General features: G+C 53.3%; 2 protein-coding genes across 4 annotated transcripts in view; one reads left to right on the forward strand and one right to left on the reverse strand.

Moving 5' to 3' along the window:
- Positions 1-4,313, forward strand: part of DDX31 (DEAD-box helicase 31) — a 71,581-nt gene extending 67,268 nt beyond the window's left edge. The window contains exon 19 of one of the 2 annotated variants that reach the window (XM_084797846.1): positions 3,218-4,313. In XM_084797846.1, the coding sequence (XP_084653972.1) occupies positions 3,218-3,579 (362 nt within the window). In that variant the 3' untranslated portion in view covers positions 3,580-4,313. The remainder of the gene's footprint in view (positions 1-3,217) is intronic. The other variant, XM_084797847.1, reaches the window with a different exon arrangement.
- A 116-nt stretch (positions 4,314-4,429) lies between these two features.
- BARHL1 (BarH like homeobox 1) lies at positions 4,430-14,807 on the reverse strand. 2 transcript variants are annotated; one of them, XM_084797851.1, is made up of 4 exons: positions 13,836-14,008; positions 13,587-13,756; positions 9,787-10,009; positions 4,430-8,333 (listed from the first exon to the last, which is right to left on the reverse strand). In XM_084797851.1, exons 3-4 carry the CDS (start codon positions 9,849-9,851, stop codon positions 8,039-8,041), a joined length of 360 nt encoding a protein of 119 aa, XP_084653977.1. In that variant the 5' UTR covers positions 9,852-10,009; positions 13,587-13,756; positions 13,836-14,008; the 3' UTR covers positions 4,430-8,038. The 2 variants fall into 2 exon arrangements, with proteins under 2 accessions (XP_084653977.1, XP_084653976.1); XM_084797850.1 differs by having other exon boundaries at positions 13,587-14,807.
- Between the last annotated feature and the right edge of the window lie 3,842 nt (positions 14,808-18,649).

The raw sequence follows: 18,649 nt of genomic DNA on the forward strand, positions 1-18,649 counted from the left end.
CCCAGGCACAGTGGAGAAAGGTGCAGTCAGCCGGAAGTCACCTGAGGCCATCACAGCCTTCTGGATGGGTAGATTTGCTCAGGCTTCCATGTTAGAAAGCAGCTAGAGAGGAAGACTCGGTCCCTTGAGCTAAAGTCTTAAGTGTGCAGTAGAAGAAGGCTTGAAAGAGCAAACCGAGGCAGGCTTTCAAAAGTAGAAACTCAAAGCCGGGCGTGGTGGCGCACACCTGTAATCCCAGCACTCAGGAGGCAGAGGCAGGCGGATCGCTGTGAGTTCAAGGACAGCCTGGTCTACAAAGTGAGTCCAGGACGGCCAAGGTACACAGAGAAACCCTGTTTCGAACCCCCCCCCCAAAGTAGAAAATAAAAATACATGGAGGTTTGACATAGGACAAATTACATTGTTGTCCTATAAACAGAATATACTGTTTTTTCCCCTTGTTATTAACAGAATACATACCCACTTTAGAAACTAGAAGCCGGAAGTTACTCAGAAACTCACAGTCCATGGTTAGCTTGGACTTACTGTTGAGTATTATGGATGACTCTTGGAAAGAGTCCTAAAGCAGCATAACACCAGGTGGGCTCACGCAGCAGCCATCAGAGCATTCAGGTATTGCAGGACATGACCCTAAGGCTATTTTAAAAATAGTTATAATAATAAAAAGTGATAGATTTAAAACCTATCTTTTCCTGTCATGAGCTAGGCACAGTGGTGCACTTGGGAGGCAGTTGTAGATGGGTCTGTGAATTTGAAGCCAGCCTCGTTAGCCTACAGCGTGAATTCCAAGACAGCCAGGGCTACACAGAGAAACCCTGTCTTGAAAAACATGAATGAGTGGGTGGGTAAAAGGAAAGAAAGAGAGAAAGGAATAAAGAAAATAACAAACTGTAAAAGAATGCTGTGAGCAAGGCCCGGGTTAGATTGCTTTTTGCCTAGGCAACTGCCTGTTGCGTTTGCAGGTGACGCTGAGAGAGGGCTCTGCAGTCCTTTCTTCAGGGGACTTGGTGTCAGTGGGATGAGTACTAGTTAGGTTGACTGCCTTGCACTGGTGGCAATGTAAGTGGCATCTGCCTGTCCTGTTTAGGGAATTCCCTGCAGCTAGATAAACCCATCTGTTGCTTGGTGGCCACATTTCTACAGTGGGTGCTCAGGACGCCTGAGGTGGAGGGTCCAGGTATTACAGGGCTAGATGGTTGGCAAGATTCGGGGACAGCAGCAGCAGCTTGTCAGAAGGCATGAATGCTGGACGCATGCTTGGGTTTAGAGGGGCTCACCTTCCCATCTGTACCGCACTTTCTCGGCTATGGGCCTAAGAACAAAGGAGGAAATTGGGAGCTAGCTGTCGGAGAAGTGCATTCTGTTGGCATGGCTTTTGTGACAGCAGTGAGGCCCTGCAGGGTTGCCCACCTAATGCAGCATGTATTAGAGTTGGAGTGTATAGGTACCTGCTTGTTAGCTGCATGAGTGGGCTTCTGGGTTTGCGTGAGATGCTAGGAAGTGTGACAATGATGCATGAAGGTGAGCAGGGCAGCCTGTGCCTGCTAAGCATGCACTGCCCCTGAGCCTCCCCCAGCCTCCAGACGTGCTTCCTAGAGTGGCCCCAGAGCTTGCCTCCTACTGTCCCACCCAGATCTTTGCCTGAGAACAGACCTGTTCTGAGGCCCTGGAAGGGGCCCCTGTGGGGTGTGTTGTCTGGAATTATCTCCACTGGCAGCTGAGGCATGGGTATGATGCTCTGAGCCACTTCCCACAGGCTGCACTTGCTCTGTAGGCAGTTCATGTATCAGTCACCAGATAAGAGTCTGGTTACTATTGTCTACAGTGATGGCAGAAGCAAGCAAGGAGAGTATTTTAACTGAAATTTTGCATATCTTGAAACTCGGGTTGTTAAATTTAAAATTATACACATTGCAAGTACCTATTTCAAACAAGAGGGAAGAAAAAGCATCCCTTTCTGTCAGAACCTTTTCGCTCTGTCTGTCATGTAAGTTGACTAAAAATAAACTACAAGTACAGGAAGTTGCAGCCTTTGCTATACAAGTTAGTGCTCCCCACAACCACATGGCCCAGCTGTGCTTGCATAGGCCTGGAAGCTCAGATCCTGGCAAGGACATGCAGTCCACATGAATAGAAGAAGTCCAAGGTCAGCATTGTTGCTCATTCGGAAGTGGGGACACAATAAGTAGAACCTGCCTCCACCCCAAAGCAGACCTGGCAACAGTTTTCAGTCTCTAGGTCTCAGTTTCCCCTGTATAACTCTAGTCATGATGCCCACCGCAGTCTCTGGCTAGCCAGCACTTTATGCCTGCCTTTGCCAGGTCCTCGCCCTCTGGTCCATAGTGCTTACCTGGAAAATGAGGATAACATGGATGCAGGATGTGTGGTGCTAGTGGTCTTAAGCCCTGCCCCCAGCACATCCATTGAATAAATAAAGACCTAAACATCATTGCTAATACAGTTTTTCCTCAGACCCTTTTTGCTAGCAAAGGCTGACTCTTCCTCTGCTGCAAGAAAAAACTCCAGCCTGTGCTCTGCATAGGATTTTAAATGACTTTACCTTTATTATAATGCGGTTCTTCAGTCCTTCCTAATCAGGCTAATAGCACAGTGCTGGCTGTGTCTAATTCTTGGACTTTAAAAGACTGCTTATTTTGACCATAGTCCCTGCTGTCAAGTTGGAAAGCAGCAGGTTTTGTGGGATCAGGGTGTCTTCTGCACTCTAGTGAGTGTTAGAGCATCTGTGTGGATACCTGGCCTTTGAGGCTGGCCTGGCAGGGCCCTGTGCCTACAGTCTGCCCTCAAGGGTTCATCCCCGGGGCCCTGCACATGGAAGCTGTGCAGCTAACTGCTTTGCTCTATCAGGTTTCTGTGGGCTTTCCCGTCCGTGGCTAAACTGCTGTCTCATACACCTGATTTGCTGTTGGAGTGTGAGAGTGTAGGCTTCTTCTTTTTTCCCTCATGAAAACAACACAGAACAAAGCCTCACTTTTAAAAATGCCATGATATTTTGCCACCATTATGAAAATCTGTCAGCACCGTATCTAATCTTCTGGTGCATAGAATATCAAAACAAGTGCTATTGAAGAGATTGCTCTTCTGCTAATACAAAAATGTCAGCCTCTTGGTCTCACAACCAGCTGCTGTCAGCCTCTTTCCAAGGAGGAAAGAAAAACACTAACGTGTCTTCTTCCCCTCCGCTGTTACTGTTCCTCAGGCCCGACCCTCAGAGGAAGACTCAGAGCAAGCACCACCATGTGCTTGCTGAAGTCCTGCGCTCAGAGTACTCAAGCGGGCTGGAGGCCAGCGGCACAAAGGGCAAAAAGCAAGGCAAGCAGCGGGGCTCCCAGGTGGCACCCAGCAAGCCCAGGCCCTGGAGAAAATGAAGCTGCGCCCAGCCAGAAGGCTCTTTTGGTTCTTAATCTCTACAGGACCAGTCAGGGTGACTCCAACATGGCCTGTGGCTTGAGATTGGATGTCCTGTTCTTATCATCGAAGCTTCTGAAAAATAACTGGCACCTCTCCCAGAATGGAGGTTCACACGAGCACAGACCTCCCCTGGTGGAGGAGGAGGCCTGATGGTCAGTGCTACATAGTCGTCTGCCTTTGCTCCGGCCTCTGGTAGGATTGTGAACAGGGGCAGCAAGCGTCCTGCGCATCAGCCGAGAGGAGTGTGGCTCCCGGCAGGCTTTCCAGACGAAGCGGCTGCGTGTGCATTGCATGAGTCTTGTAAGAATGTTAAAAACTGTGATTGAGGCCGGTGGCGCACGCCTTTAATCCCAGCACTCGGAAAGCAAAGGCAGGTGGATCACTGTGAGTTCCAGGACAACCTGGACTACAATGCAAGTCCAGGACAGCCAAGGCTACACAGAGAGACCCTGTCTTGAGAAAACAAAAAAAAAAATAATAATAATAATAATAATTTTTAAAAAAAACTGGAATTGTACAAAAGGATAAAGTATTTGTTGAATAGTTATTTTCTTAGTCCACATGTTCTCTTAGAAAAGACCAAGAGAGCTTTGACTGTAGGTCAAAAACCTGGATGAGCTGCGGGCGACACCGATGTCTTCCACAAGCACGGCAGTGTCACGTGCATTGCCTCGCTTTCATGTCGGCGCTGACTCTGGGCTAATTGATTTACTGTTGCCTTTCTATTATTTGCCTTTTGCTATGGAAGCCTGTCTTCCAGCGAGGTCTGAGGTCCTTGTGTGTGACCTAGACCCAGAACCCACACACCATTGTGTTTCTGGGAGGTTTGAAAGAGGACCCCTGGAGTGTATTGATTTTGCAATAAATGTAAGATTTGGACACTGCAGAGGACTCACGAGAGAAAGGGTTAAAGCTCAGCATGCTCCCTCAGACACCATTCTGTGCCTGCTTTCCTCTGGGTTAGTGTGCCCAGCCCTCCCAGGCCCCATGCAGGTGCTAGTGGGAGCTAGCAGGGTCGGGGAAAGGGAAGGTCAGTGAATACCCACACTAGGGGGGAAAAACCTGTGGAAGGGGAAGCTCGGCCTTGCCAGGGCTGGCAGTCACAGAAGCAGTAGAGCCTGTTGGTGAGGTGTCTAAGGGTAATTTGAAGCTGCAGCAGGTGTCGAACTGGACAGATCGGCCACCATTCTTTGGATTTGTAATGACTCTTATGCTTTTGATGGAAAACAAGGCATCAGACTGTCAGGATTCGGCCAGCTATGTGGAACAGGATTAGTGCCTGTAATCAGGATGGCCACCTGAAAACCTGCTCCTGCCTCCCTGCAACAACCCCTAACAGCTCAGCTGCAGGACTGTGAGGTGTGCTGGGACATTACTGGAGTACCAAGGACACTCACCCTAAAGTTGAAATTAATGTAGTTTTCTAACTTCGCAAGGGTACCCTGTCAGAGCTGCTGGGTGGACCTGCTGTTTAGTTAGCATAGTACCCAGTCAATAAGGAGACAACTCCTTATTAAAGGTTGACGGTCTCTAAATGTAAACAACCTTAAAATGAGTCTCCTGTGGATCTTCATAGGTTGTGCATCCCAGGGATCAGGTGGACACTATTTCCCATTCTAGTCACACAGTCTGATTTCTAAGGTCCCAGATTTAGCATTTCTCTGGCTCTGCCTAGTTGCCATATTAAAGTCTCAGAAAATTCAGTGAAGGGAGTGTTGTGGCTGTGGCCTGCTAGTTGAGGGGTCCCAATGCCTTCCCTAGCTGCTGTTGATCTTGTGAAGAGCCACCGCTGGAGGGCAGAGAGCTCTTGGTGAGCTGCTGTCTCCTGACCTTTCCTCCCTGGCACAAGAGGGAAGGAAGAGGAGAGTGGGCCCCTCAGCGCAGGTGATTCTAAGCTGCCAGTGGCCAACCTGACACAGCCAGCAGAAGCCATCACTACACAACCTCCACCCCCAGAGATGGGACCTTCAGGCCTCTCCAGTGCCAAGTTTCCCTGGTTGAAAAGTGATTAGCAGCCTTCCCAATTTGCCTCTGTGACCTCCAAACTTAGTCTGCTAGACCATAGAAAACTATAGAGCCAAGTTGGGGCAGTGCCTCCCCCCACCTCCCCCCCAATAAAAAAATTAAAAAGCGGCCCAGGTCCCAGAAGCCTTGCAGCTGACAGCCAGCTGGGAAAGCCAACCTCTTAAACTTCATTGTCCCGCCCTTTGGAGTCCAGATTTAGGAAAGAGTGCCTTTCAGGACCTGCCTATTGTTTTTTTTTTTTCTTCCTATTTTAAGCGAGGGCACCCAGCCCCTGGGTTAGGAACGGAGAAAACAATTTAGCTTTCTAGATGGATGGGAAGCGCAAGCCCACCTCACTGCAGAGGTTGCAAAGTTATTATTACAGATGGGATGTGCAGGACAACTTAAAATATTGTAATTATAAACTTGTAGGGAAGCCTTGTTCTTCATTAATGTAAGATATGAAATCGCCTCTGCGGTACAAGGACAATTACATAGTCAGAATGTGTCTGCGGTTTACACTGCGCTGTGTAAATGTGAGGGTGGCTGCTCCAGCCTGCCTCCTCCACTCTCACAAAATGAAAAGCACACCACCGCAAGTTGTCCTTTGATAGATTTTTAATATGATTTTAAAGAGTTTTGTTTGGTCTCATTCTTATTCAATGAGATTAATTTAAAGCACTTATCCCCTGGGTTTAAGTCAATCCGTGTAGGATTTGGGCAGGGTTTGTTGCTTGGGGGGTTTTGTTTGCAGGAGGCTATGAGAGACTCCTTTCCCACTTCATTAACCCTGAGTTGGGGACAGTCCCCCCTCACACCCCACCACAGCCAGATCGAGGGATTTACCAACCCGCATTCACATGCAAAAGAACTTGAAAGCCGAGGGGCTCCTTGACTTAATTAGCTGCTGTGCATTTTGCAAAATTAGAATAATACCGCACCATCCCAGGAAAAAAAGCTTGGGTGTGAGGATGCTGGGGGGTGGGGAGGAAACAGTAACCGAACTAACTGGCTGTGCTTGGGGGGCTAGGGGGAGTGGGTGCTTTCTGAACGCGCCCCCTCTCTCCATTGCCCGGTTCTCTCCCAGAACAGTTGGCCAGAATTGCTAGGAGGGTGCTGGGCTTGCAAAGCATCCAAACTCCCCGGTATTTCTACCCTCTTGCAGGTCAGTGTGCTGCAGGTGGTGTGGGGGAGGAGGAGCACCTGCGCCCATATCCCGGGAGACCGATTGGTGTCAGGAGATGACCTTGGCTCTTTGAACGTGATCTGGAGTCTGACTCCCCTGAGATCTCAGAGCCAGAGGCGAATAGTGCGATCCCGGTCCCCCGTTCTCCTCACGCCCCCACCCCCCAACCCCCGCCCCGCGCGCTCCTATTTCCTCCCAGGGCAGGGGGAGGGGGAAGGATGGAGAGAGAGCAAAGGGTTGCCCGACGTAGCATCAAGCTCGCGAAAAGCCGGTGGGGTCCTACCAGGCGTTAGAGACTAGGAGCTGCGGGTAGCCAGAACCAAGGGCGCCGGGCCGGGGAGGGTGGGGCCACGGCGAGCAGCCTCGGAGTCCATCTGTCTGCCCCGCGCCCGCAGGGCTGGTCACCAGCTGCCAGCGCCCCGGTCTGAGCCAGATGAGTCGGCTCAGTGAGTGCTTCGCGGCCTGGGACGCAGCTGAGGGAAGCCCCGCGCTAGCCTCGCCCGTGGCCCCAAGACCGTGTGGAAGTGGGACGAGTCAGATGGGGAGAGAAGGGCTCGCCTCGATGTGGAAACGGCGAGACCTCTGGGAGTCCAGCCGGGGTCCCCTACCATAGCACCCAGGGACCGGGGCAAGAGGGAAACAAAACTTTACTACTTTAGTTCAAGAGATGCCGAGGTTTTGTTTTAGTTTTGTTTGTTTTTATGAAGTAAAGGACGGGAGGGGGCCTGAGTGGGAACCAACGGACGGTAGCGCGGACAGGCGCCTGGTCATTTGTAAGAAGTTTATTTCCACATTTAAAAAAGAGAACCCAAGAGGTCTGGCTGCCCCGGAACCTGGGTAGAGGGGGCGGAGCTGGAGGCCAGGATGCGTGGGCAAGTCCTCTTGGCCCCTTCCTGCCCCACCCGGGACTGGGAGGGCACAGGCCACAGACTCAACTGACGCACAGATACGGTCACGGGCTCATGGGTCACGAATAAATAACTTCATATACACTTTGCACAATGTATGTACAGGTCGCCGCTAGCCCAGGACTGGGTGGTGGGGGGCGAGGAAATGGGTGGATAGCTCCGTACTGCTCTCCAACCCTGTCCGGCAAAGGTGCAAGAAGGGTGGCCCCGGGGCTGGGGCACGGACCTCCCCTACCTGCTGCTGAGGGGCAGAGGCCACCTGGGGGTCCCACAGGGACGGGGGTGGGTGGGAGGTGGGCAGGGGCGCTTATGTACATCCAGCGGGTGTAAGTGGCTCCTGGATGGAGCCGCCAGGAGAGAGGACGCAGGGGAGGGGTACCCTCAGTGGATTTATCGCCCCCTCAGGGACACTGGGCTGCGGCGGTGAGCCCAGCAGCCCTGCTCCAGGGCGCCCAGCTTGAGTGGAGGGGGAAGGGGGGCCCCAAAGCATGGCTGGGAGAAAGAGGGCGCCTCACCGAGGCTGCGCGGCGCGCGGGAGGACGCCGGGCAGTGGGGGAAGCGGCGGGGGCGGCTCGCTGGCGCCCTGGAGTCCGTGGATGAGGATGCGGGGCACCAGAGGTCTCTGGAGAGCGGGTGGTGGCGCGCTGGGGCCGCGGTACAGATAGAGTGCGGCGCCCGGGTCCAGGTTGGAAACGAGACTCTGCGGGTAGAAATAAGGCGACGGGAACATTCTCTGGAGCGCCGAGTAATTGCCTGCCTCCGCAAGCAGCTCCAGTCCCACGGCTGTCTGTCGCTTCCATTTAGTCCTAGGAACCGAAATCAAGACAGAGGTCAGGATTAGGACACTCATAACCTTTGCCCCTTTCTAGTGATTGGCACGGAGTGCCGCAGGACGGCCAACAGAGAGCATGCCAGTTTTGTTGATAATGGAGTGCCCATATCAAATGCATCGTGCATCATTCCCTCTTCCACTGGCTTTTCATGACTTTTGTCCCCATTTTACAGATTAAAAGCTTGAGGTGTGAGCTAGTTTTCATGGTGGTCTGCAAAGTGGCAGGCAGAACCCCTGCTCCAAACCAGAATATCTGACGCCCAAGTGCACTTACAAACTCACACGATGGGGCTCCCTCTGGGTATGCTTCCCCCCCACCCCCCACCCCCGGGATGGCCTAATGACTGTGGAGTGACAGAGAGGGTGTCCGTGCCCGTCTGCCTGCCCCCTCCCCCGGCCCCCGTGTAGCCCTAAAGGCCTGGACTTCAAGCAAGCAGGCTGGGAATCCAAGCGAAGATGTCTCTGGAAGAATGCACACACTTTCTTTCCCAGCTCTGCCTACACTCAGGCCTTCCAGATTTGAGACCTGGGGCTAGCTAGCCCCCAAGACCCTCTGGCCCAAAAGTTGGGCGGTGTAGGGCAAGGCAGAGTGAGGAAGTCAAACCTACAGCTTCTAAAACTCACCTAGAGTGAGATTGGCTACGCCTGCCTGGGTTCCAGTGAGGTTGAGGTGGGCTCAGTCACACTACCCCCGTTTCCCCCCCTGAATAATTCATCATCGTCATAATTGTGTAATTACTGCAACGAGCCTTAATTATTGATGCCCGAAGCAGTAATCGGTATTTATTATTAATGGGGCTGTGTGTTTCTGCGGCTTGTTTATGGAAGGCACCATTCCTGCCTCTGCTAACTGTGTGAGAGAGTGTGTCACTATGCAGCCTGACCTGTCTGTGCACGGGTATTGTACCTATGAATTTAAATCCTATGAATGTCCAAAAGGGAGACTGAGAAACAGGTTCAAGACCAGTGTTTTAATACCAATTTCCCAGTCTCTCTATGCCACAGGAGCTGGCTGTAAATACTAGGAGGCCCAAAGAGGAAATGATCTGAGAGGTAGGCAGGTGTGACCCCTTACTACAACCACCTCAGGGACCTCTCTGCCCTCTGGAGACTGGAGCTGCCAATCTCCGCTAAGGGCTTGCGCCTTCCATCCGAAGAGCCCAGAAGCCTCAAAGCCTAGCCTAGGGCTGTCCTTGGGGACTTGGGTTGGGGCGAAGCAGGCCTTGAATCTCTGTTAGCCTTCCTGCGGGGCGGGTCCACCTGTCTTGGATTCCAGTGTAGTGTCCTTTCTGTCCTCACTGTTGGACTTAGGGCAAGGTCTTTTCTCAGAGCCTCAGTTTCCCTACTTTTGCTTCACGGGAGAGACCCAAGGCTCCAGAAGAAGCCCCTTACCCACGCCGCCCTGCAGTCCTGCAGCGAAACCTCACCTGCGGTTCTGGTACCAGGTCTTGACCTGCGTGTCGGTGAGGTTGAGCGAAGCGGCCAGCTCCATGCGGTCTTGCACGCTCAGGTATTTCTGCCGCTCGAAGCTACGCTCCAGCTGCGCCAGCTGATGGTCGGTGAAGGCGGTGCGTGCTTTGCGTGGCTTTTTCAGGCGCACCGGGGGACTGTCCCTAGAGCTGGAGATCTCGCGGTCGCCCTCTTCCTTCACTGCGGAGACACACAGGGCTTATCAGAGTTAGGGTGCCTGCGGCCTCGCGTCCCCGTCGTCAGGGCGCAGACCTCTGCGATCCCGCAGCACCGAAGCCCGTGGGGACATTGCGGCACGGCCATCGGAGCTAGGATTCCAGGCCCACAGAAGAGTGTGAAACGTGAGCGAAGATTGAACGGAATCGGAAGTGTACGGGGCCAGAGCCACTAGCTCCCTGAAGAGCCTCAACTCTCCTTCCCCCCCCCCCCCCCCCCGCCTCATTCCCCCAGAGAGATCAAAGCCAGCCTCGGGGCGGATCGGCCTAGTAAGCCACTGGCCAAAAACGGGTTTCTGGGGTATGGGCGCCGCGTTTGGGCGCAAAGTCCGCGTGGAGAAATAAAACCCTATTTGCTCCTCAGCACTCCGACATCCCAACGAGCAGATAATTATGCCCAAGCCTCACCGACTCTAGTTTGGCCAGCAATCTTTAGAGATGGACTCCTAGGCTACTTCCGAACTATGCGGATGGAAGGTCGGCAGGGTGCGGGTATCTGAGGGCACCAAAGCGCTGGGAGAAATATCCGTCATCCCTGGGCGCCAAGGGCTGCACGTATCACAGAGCTCGGGGCTTCTTCGTTGTGCCCGCTGTGGCTCCCACCCAACCCGCGCTACAGTCCTCGATCGGGCAAATGGCCGTCTGTTCCCCGCTCCTGCGGTCCAACATAGACGGGACAGAGCTAAATGAGTTCGTTTTCCTCTACTTTCGTTGAGGTTGACAACTGAAAACACACATTTAACGGAACAAGTCCGGCCTTCCCAGCTCTTTCTTCAAAGAAGAGATTGAAACGCAATAGTCAGTCCACTTCTCCCAAAATAACCCTTTAGGCTGCGGTGCCCACCCATCCTACCCCCTGCTCTCTTTAGTTTCTTTTATGGTGAGTTTCATTGTGCCTGGCATTTGCTGTGACAGGGTTCAGCTGAATGAGAGGTGATTTCTCTCTGTAGGAAACAATAATCCGGTTAATTGAGCCACTGGGGAGGGAGGCTTTTCAGCCGGAAAGGCGGCGCTTCTTAGGGAGCCAGGAGCCCTAGCATCCGTGAAGTAACTGCCCTGGACGGGCCTTCTGCCTTCAGCCTCCGCTGGGAGGATTCGGAACCACGGGGATAAAGATGACGTTTCTCCCTAGAAAGCCTAACACTTTACCGTTATTTAAACTTCAAACTTGATATTGCAGAAATCTTACTTTACCCCCTAATTACCTGGACTACTTATCCCTTATTCCGGCTGAAATGACGAGCCGCTTTTCTTTTTTTTAAACGCCAGTCCTTTCTGGGTTCGGCCGGAGACTTTGGGACTCACCCAGTTCAGTCTGTCTAACATGTGTCTGTTTCTCAGACTTTGCCTTCAGAGCTGCATCCCATCGGTCTAGAGCCTGAGGGCCAGAGACCCTTTCTGTGTGGAGGCAAGCCCCGGTTCCTCCAAGAGCCTAGGCTCCAGCCAGGATACTGTTACCACCTTACTTCCAAAGCCCTGGTCCAACTTCGGTAAATGTTATTTAAGAAAGCTTTTACACCAGAAACTTGTGATGAGACCGGCTGGTTCCCCCACCCCTGCCTCTAAGGATTAAGTAGCTGAGGGTGGGGTGGGGGTGGCGGGTAGACAGTGGCTGGCGGTGATGGGCTTAAATGCACCTAAGGGCTGGCTCCTGTGTCTGTCTCTCAAACCAGCTTCCTAACTCAGTCTCTGCAAAAGTCACACACACACACACACACACACACACACAGAGAGAGAGAGAGAGAGAGAGAGAGAGAGAGAGAGAGAGAGAGTTGGTTCACAGTTCACTTCAGAGAATTTTGTTAAGGGCAAGAGCAACAGCCAGTGCCTAGGGGTGGCTGGAACTTTCTACGGCTTCCTCGGCTGCAAACCTGTTTAAGTGATATGTAGACAGCAGCTCTCATCATCTCCCTCCTCAGATATCATCAGGGACAGGAGAAGAAAATTGATATCCCAATTATCTTAAGCGAAATGGAATCTCTCCTCAAAATTCTGCTTGGGGACAAATATATAAAAGGAGGCAACTGTTTGCACAGGCAGGGCTGGACCCGATTGCTCTTTACCCTAATTATGAAGCTAGGTAGGGCTGGCATAAAACACACACACACACACACACACACACACACACACACACACACACACACACACACACCTTTCTTGAAGGTTCTCTTTGCTTCTCTAAACAGGGCCCTGGAAGGAGAGAACGGTGCGCTGCCAGAGCCAAGTTTCCCAAACACCTCTAGAGTTTTCCTGAGTGCTGTGCTTTCTAGAGATGATGGGTCCACACACTGGCCTAGTCATTTTTAGTGGGGGAAGAAGAGAGACATGAGATGTAGACTAGAACTGCCCCCCCCCCCGCCAGGGCCTTCAGTTTGGAGTCTGCGGCTACCCCCAAAACAGATCTCAAGTGGGAGGAAGAATTCAGCGACTGTAACTAAAATTTTGTGAACCTCAGCACAAATGGAGACCAGGAGGAGCAGGCAGCAATGATGCCGACTTTATAGCAAAGTCTTGGCCCAAGGAAGATGCTTGGGGAACTAATTAGAATAGTTACAAAACCAGGAGCAGTCTCCACCAGCTCCTAGTTTTCTGCTGGTTGGAAGTGATCGCCATCCACAGAGTCCTCTGACATCCGTGGCCTCTTCCCCTTAACTTCTTCCTGGAAAGAACTTTGTGCCCCTGGACCCAATAAACAACTAAAGTCAGGGCGGAGCCTAAAGATAAGACACAGAGCTAAGGAGCACTTTCTTTCTCTCCTCCCTCCCTTTTCTTCCTTTCTTTCCCTCCCCCCCCCCTTCCTTTTGATACCATCTCAGCTCCCTGGTTGAGACAGAACAAGAAGCCACCACAAAGATTCCCAAAGTGACGGTGGGAGTCATTCGGGAATCTCCAGGTCTTAAAACAGCCCGATAATCAGTATTCAACCCACTGAAGACCCAGCCCAGAGAGAGCGAGCTGCTGTGTGAGATGTGGGGGTCCTTCCCCCTCCAGGTGCCACCTGGCCAAGCTGCCTGTTCCTCACAGGCCTCAGACTTCATTGCATCCAGTGGGTGGGGAGGCCCACTTTTTCCTCTTGTTGGGAGATTCAGATTAAGAGCCAGAAAAGTCTTATTGTACTAAGGGCTCTGGCAGGAATCTTCTGCCAGGCTTTCTCTCTGGACAAAGCTGTGTACAGCTGCGAGGTCCCCTCCCAGGGATCCTCAGAAGGGGAGGCTCCTGCTTATCAGTAAAGCTAGTGGAAGAATTGTGGTCCCGGTGGTCAGGAAGTTACAAAGTTTGCTTTGTGCATCTGGAGAGACTTGGTCTCCTCTACACACAATATCCCCCTCAGCTTTTCCCGGGCCACACACGTTGAACTCTTTGTTGCTCTAGGGCCCAATCTTGGGGCTGGCAGAGAGGTCTACACAAAACCAGTTCTCAGCCTGGCCCTGGGGGAGCCCTGGGATGACTATGTCCTGTCTCCAAGTGTGTGCTCTCAAGTTTTAAATGTCACTTTTAAAGACTCCCCCCCTCCAACCCCGTTTTCACCTTGTTTTTCTTACCTTTGTACTCAGAGTCTGACGAAGCGCTGCTGACACTTTTGTCCAGCTTGTCACGAAAGTCCTCCCCGGCCTTGGCCGCAAGGCGGCCCCCAGGCTCGGGGGCTGCAGGCTGCCCACTGCTAGAGTAGGGTGCACAGGCCGCGAGAGGTTTGCAGTCAGCAAGGATGTCCCTGATCAGAAAGGAGGAGGTGACGGTTCGCGACTGGGCTGGGGCTGAAAGCTGCCCCGGCTGTAGGTGGGAGTCCAAACCTGGGCCAGATGCAGCACCAGGCCGTGAGGTACTGGTCTCCAGACAGTCTCTTCCGGGCGAGGCTGGCGAAGAGCAGTCGCTGCTGCTCTCTGAGCGTGGACTTAGCTCCAGGGGTGACCGACAGTCCCCAAGCAAGGGGTCCCCCTTGGGAAGGGCGGGGCTGCCCGCTCGGTGGGAGAGAATGGAGTCAATCCCAAAGCCATTGGAGCCTTCCATAGCCAAGCTGCGACCTGTCCTCCCAAAAAGCTCCCCACCCACCCCCAACCCCAGCCGCCGCTGCCCCTGCCCCTAGCTGCGGGCTGGCATTGGGGAAGGCGGGCAGGGAGCCTGTGGGCACCTTGGACAGAGTTCAGCCTTGGGGGAGCCCGGGAGCTCTGGGCCAACCTCCTCTGCGCATTACATCCAAAAGGGCTCAACGCGTCTTCTGCAGCACCGCGCCGAGCCGCCGAGCCGAGGGGGGGCTGGTGGTGGGAGTGTCAGGGAGGAATGGGAGGAGGGCGCGCCAAGTTGGGGAGAGCCAAAGGGTAGAAAAACGGCCTAAGGGCCCCTTTGGCACAGAAGAAAACGCGAAGGTGTTGGAATCTCTATCAAGGTCGTCTTTTTAAAAAGCAAAATCCAAACCGCACGCTTCCTCCTGGCAAACCGTAGCCGAGGGCAGGGGTCAGCACGGCATGCAGTAGCCCGGCCGGGCCGCGGGATCGGCAGGCAGAACAGAGCGCACCTGGAGGCCTCAGCACCGCGGACAGCGGCAGCGGCCTGCGGATCATGAAGCTCTCCACCTGGCCCCGGAGATCCTGCGTGCGCGCTCGGCCCCGCCAGAACCCGTCAGCACCGTGGACAGCGCCCGCGCGGCTCCCACTGCAGCTCTCACCTGTCCTCCGCGCGCACCTTCGCCACCCACCCTTCTTAAAAAAAAAAAAATTGAACTTGTGTCACTTTTACTTTGGGGCTGGCTTTTTGTTGTTGTTGTTTCTCTCTCTCTCTCTCTCTTTTTTTTTTCGTTGTGTTGTGTTTTTTTTTTTAAAGGGGACTCACCCACGTGTCCCCGGAGTGATGACGCTGATTGGCTCCGGCCGATTTTGGGGGTGATGTCACGGCTCCATAAGCCGAGGCCCGATTCTTTTCCAGTTTGATTAAAAGAGACACTGAATTAATTACAGCCCAGACCTAACTGTTTACCGGCGATTTCCACACAGTTTGCTTTCATTAGGTCGGCGATGACGCCCCTAATGAAGATGATTAACCAAGGGGTGGGGGGCGCAGGGGCCGGCGGGAGGAGGGCCAGCGGGCTGCGTGGCCTGTAGTTGGGATGCCTTTTCCCGAGCCTGTCCACAATTATTCAAGCTACTCGACAGAACAGCGATCCTAGGGCCCTTCTCCTCCCATTTTTCCTTTCTCATCCCACAAAATGGCAGCAAAACCCGGTAGAGTGTGTAGGGAATGCCTTTCTAGTAGGAGAAAGCATCTAAAACATGTAAAATTTTGTTTTCAGGGTGTTTTGCTTCTGTTTGAGATCTCTCTCTCTCTCTCTCTCTCTCTCTCTCTCTCTCTCTCTCTCTCTCACACACACACACACACACACACACACACACACACACACACACGACAATTCTTTTGGGCCTGCTGTCCCGGAGCAGAAGGTTAGGCCTTGTGTCTTTAGGAGAAGAGACAGAGTGCTGCTTTACTTAGAGGCGGGAGTTAAGCCGTGGGAAAGATCAAGTCTGGACCGTTAAAGGGACCCATGGATATGACTGTGGCCCGAGGGAGGCGACACAAGAAACAAAGAAGGCAGTGACCTCTTCATCCCCAGCCAGTGGCCTCCCTGGGGCGCATGTCCTAAGAAGCTAGTGGTTTTTGGATAAGTGCGTGCCTGTGTGTGTGTGTGTGTGTGTGTGTGTGTGTGTGTGTGTGTGTGTGTGTGTTGTACCTCTAGACAAGACAATGCAAGTTTTGACTCGCACAAGGATGTCTAAGACCAGCTTGGTAGACACCGCTCAGCCGTGGTAGCTTGGAATATATTTTCAAGGCAGTGCTGAAGATAAAAATACGGCCTTTTCCCCTTCGCCCTTCGCCCTCCGGACCCCACCACCTCGCTATAGTTCGATGCCTGTGTGGGGTCAGCCTCAGGTAGTGTTGGGGGCCCAGATCCCCAAAGTAGCGGCAACCGGTCAAGGGCGTGGATTCTCTGCGCTCAGCCTCAGGATTGACTGTGCCCCGGTCTGAGAGTGAGCAGAGTTGCGCACCACTGCAGCAGGGGCCCGGAGGCCAGAGGCTCGCAGAAAGCCTAGACTTTGCCCTTCTGCGCACTCCCACCCTCGCCCTGGGACCCTGGGAAACTATCCGTGTCCTCGTATTCGCGTCGGCGTCTGAAGCCGCGGAAGAATCGTTAAGCTCCCGCACCAAGCAAATGCGATCTCCGGCTGGTAGTGGCCCTTCGCAGCGCGCAGAACGGAAACTTTGTCCTCTCTCGGGCTGGGCCGGCGGTGGCCTCGCGCCCGCCCCCCCGGACGCTCCCTCTGCTCCTGCCGGCAGATTGGAAGCGGCCCCGCCGCCGGCCTGCCCGCCTGGGAGCGTGGACCCGCTGCTCCCGGGGGACTGCGGGCCGGTCTCGGCTGCAAGCTGTCTCGGGGAGGCGGGAGGGCGGGGGCCACGGCCGGCCGGAGCTCGGCGGCCTCAGCGCCGGGCGCCTCCCGCCGGGCCTTGCCTGTCTTTCTTTTCAATGTTGGTGGATGGGGGATGAGAGTCATAAATCAACGAAAGTGAGGTGTCTCGGGGCCTTCCTACCAGCCGCCAGCTTCGGCTTCTCTGCAGGCTGATCCCCCTCCCCAGTCCCCACACCTCTGATGTTTCTCATCTCCGAAGGATCCTCATATTTCGCAGCACCCTAAACCCACATGAGTTGCAGACCCCTCACTCATGCAGGGCCTGTAAAACACTGCGGACGCAGCTGCAAAGAGCTGCGGTTTCTGTAGCTACACCTGAAGCCTCTTCTGCCTCAGGGGTTCCTAGCCACTCCCGACCTGGCCAGGCTTCTAAATCTTAGGCTTGGACAGAGATCTCCGACTCAGCTTTTTTAAAAATGTGAAGTCTATAGTCTCACAGATCAGGCAGGGTGCAACCAGGCAGAGAGATCCTTCTCAGAGCAGGGGGAAAATAAGGCACGCAGAGGCCCAATCTCTTGCAGCCAGAGCTGGCTTCTCTACACTTTTGGGGGGGACCCCAAAATATTTAACAGCTGGTTAATATAACACCATTAGTATTGAATTATTGTCATCTGAAGCTGTGTAGGGTGTTTCGTTTGGAATTTAAGGTCTAGCCCTCTCTCACAAGAGGTACTCCTCCCTGCCTCCGGCACACCTCAGCCTGTCTGAAGCCGCCCAGGATGAGTGTGCGGACTCACCTGCCCTTCTGTTTGTCTGGGAAGGAGAGATAGGAGAGGAAATTTTTACCAAGTGGTCCAGAGAGCCTGGATCGAATCCCCTCTTCAACGGGGAGGCCTGGTTGGCAGGACTTTGAGCTCCTAAGAGGTTGGGTGCAAACCTCTGTAGGCGTTCCAGCCTCTCTGAGCACAGCCTCCCACCCCACCCCCTCCCCCCAGCCGGCCCATTACACCGTAGGAGGTTGACCAGCCTCTTTGCCTGTCCTCTAGCAGTCCTTGGCCTCAAAGGAATTAAGGAGTAAAATTAAGGAAATCTGGGCTTTTCCATGGGTCCAGTCTGTGTTACCCCAGGACCCAGTGCCGTCACTCCAGCATGCCCCTCTGTGCGTGAGATTGCCTCTCACAGATTCAGAGCTCCATCCACCCCCAACTCAAGACACCCCGCCCCCCCCCCAGCCGGAGAGGTAGGGCCAGGGCAGGAAGGTAAAAGGACAAGTCTTTAGGAGCTCTGCTGCCTGCTTGCCTCTGAACTAGGATCTCCAGCTTCCCCGGCTCAAGTTTTCCTTTCCTACAAAGGCGCGTGCACACACACACACACACACACACACACACACACACACACACACACACACGGGGATGGGAGAAGCCTGTGAGTGGTGTGCTGCCGCAGCCTGGCTGTAGAATCCACAACCTTCTCCATCAAAGGGCCACAGACCTAGATTGGCTTTGTGTCAAGGCTAGACCCAAGCATTCCATTTTCCCAGTTTTCCACCTCCTCTCTCTCTCTCTGTCTCTGTCTCTGTCTCTGTCTCTGTCTCTCTCTCTCTCTCTCTCTCTCTCTCTCTCTGTCTCTCTCTTTCTTCCCCATCCCTCCCTCCCTCCCCTCCCCCTCTCCTTTCCCCAGCCCCGCTCAGCCATGGAATTGGACGCAGGCTTGTTTCTGCTCTTTTTGCTTACGTGGCTGTGCAGGAGGAGCAACACAGAGAAGTCTCCGTGTCTTTACCGGATGCCCCTGAGGTCTGTGCTAATATATCTAAAGGGCCATCCTTCAAGCACTGGTGTCACTGAGAAATGGGGCCAGGTGATTCTGAATACTGACTCAAGAATTGGCCAGGGATATTGAATCCTAGCTCCAAATCTCAGACTAGGACCTAGTGACCCAGGCAAACCTTCATTTAAGATGTTTTTTATCCATCTTGGGTTTTACTTTTTTTTCTTTCTTTCTTTTTTTACATGACTTCACTTTAAATACTGTCTCGGCTGCTAAGTTATTTTGGTATTCCCTTGAAGTCTCTACCTGCCCCACCTGAACCTCTGTTCTAGGACCCAAGAAAAGTCACTTTAAAAAGAAAAGAAAAGAAAAGAAAGTGCAGATTGTTTTCTGAGGCTTGCTTGTTTTTCAGAGTTTCGTTTTGTTTTGACTTTCCGTCTACA

Source organism: Acomys minous (assembly GCF_964271855.1).
Source record: "Acomys minous genome assembly, chromosome: 10".
NCBI lineage: Eukaryota > Metazoa > Chordata > Mammalia > Rodentia > Muridae > Acomys > Acomys minous.

Coding starts and splice junctions, on each gene's coding strand:
- BARHL1 (XM_084797850.1), bottom strand. CDS start 14,052: ATGGAAGGCTCCAATGGCTTTGGGATTGACTCCATTCTCTCCCACCGA. Junction 10,010..13,586: donor GTCAGACTCTGAGTACAAAG/GTAAGAAAAACA, acceptor GTGTCTCCGCAG/TGAAGGAAGAGGGCGACCGC. Junction 8,334..9,786: donor ACCTGGTACCAGAACCGCAG/GTGAGGTTTCGC, acceptor TTCGGTTCCTAG/GACTAAATGGAAGCGACAGA.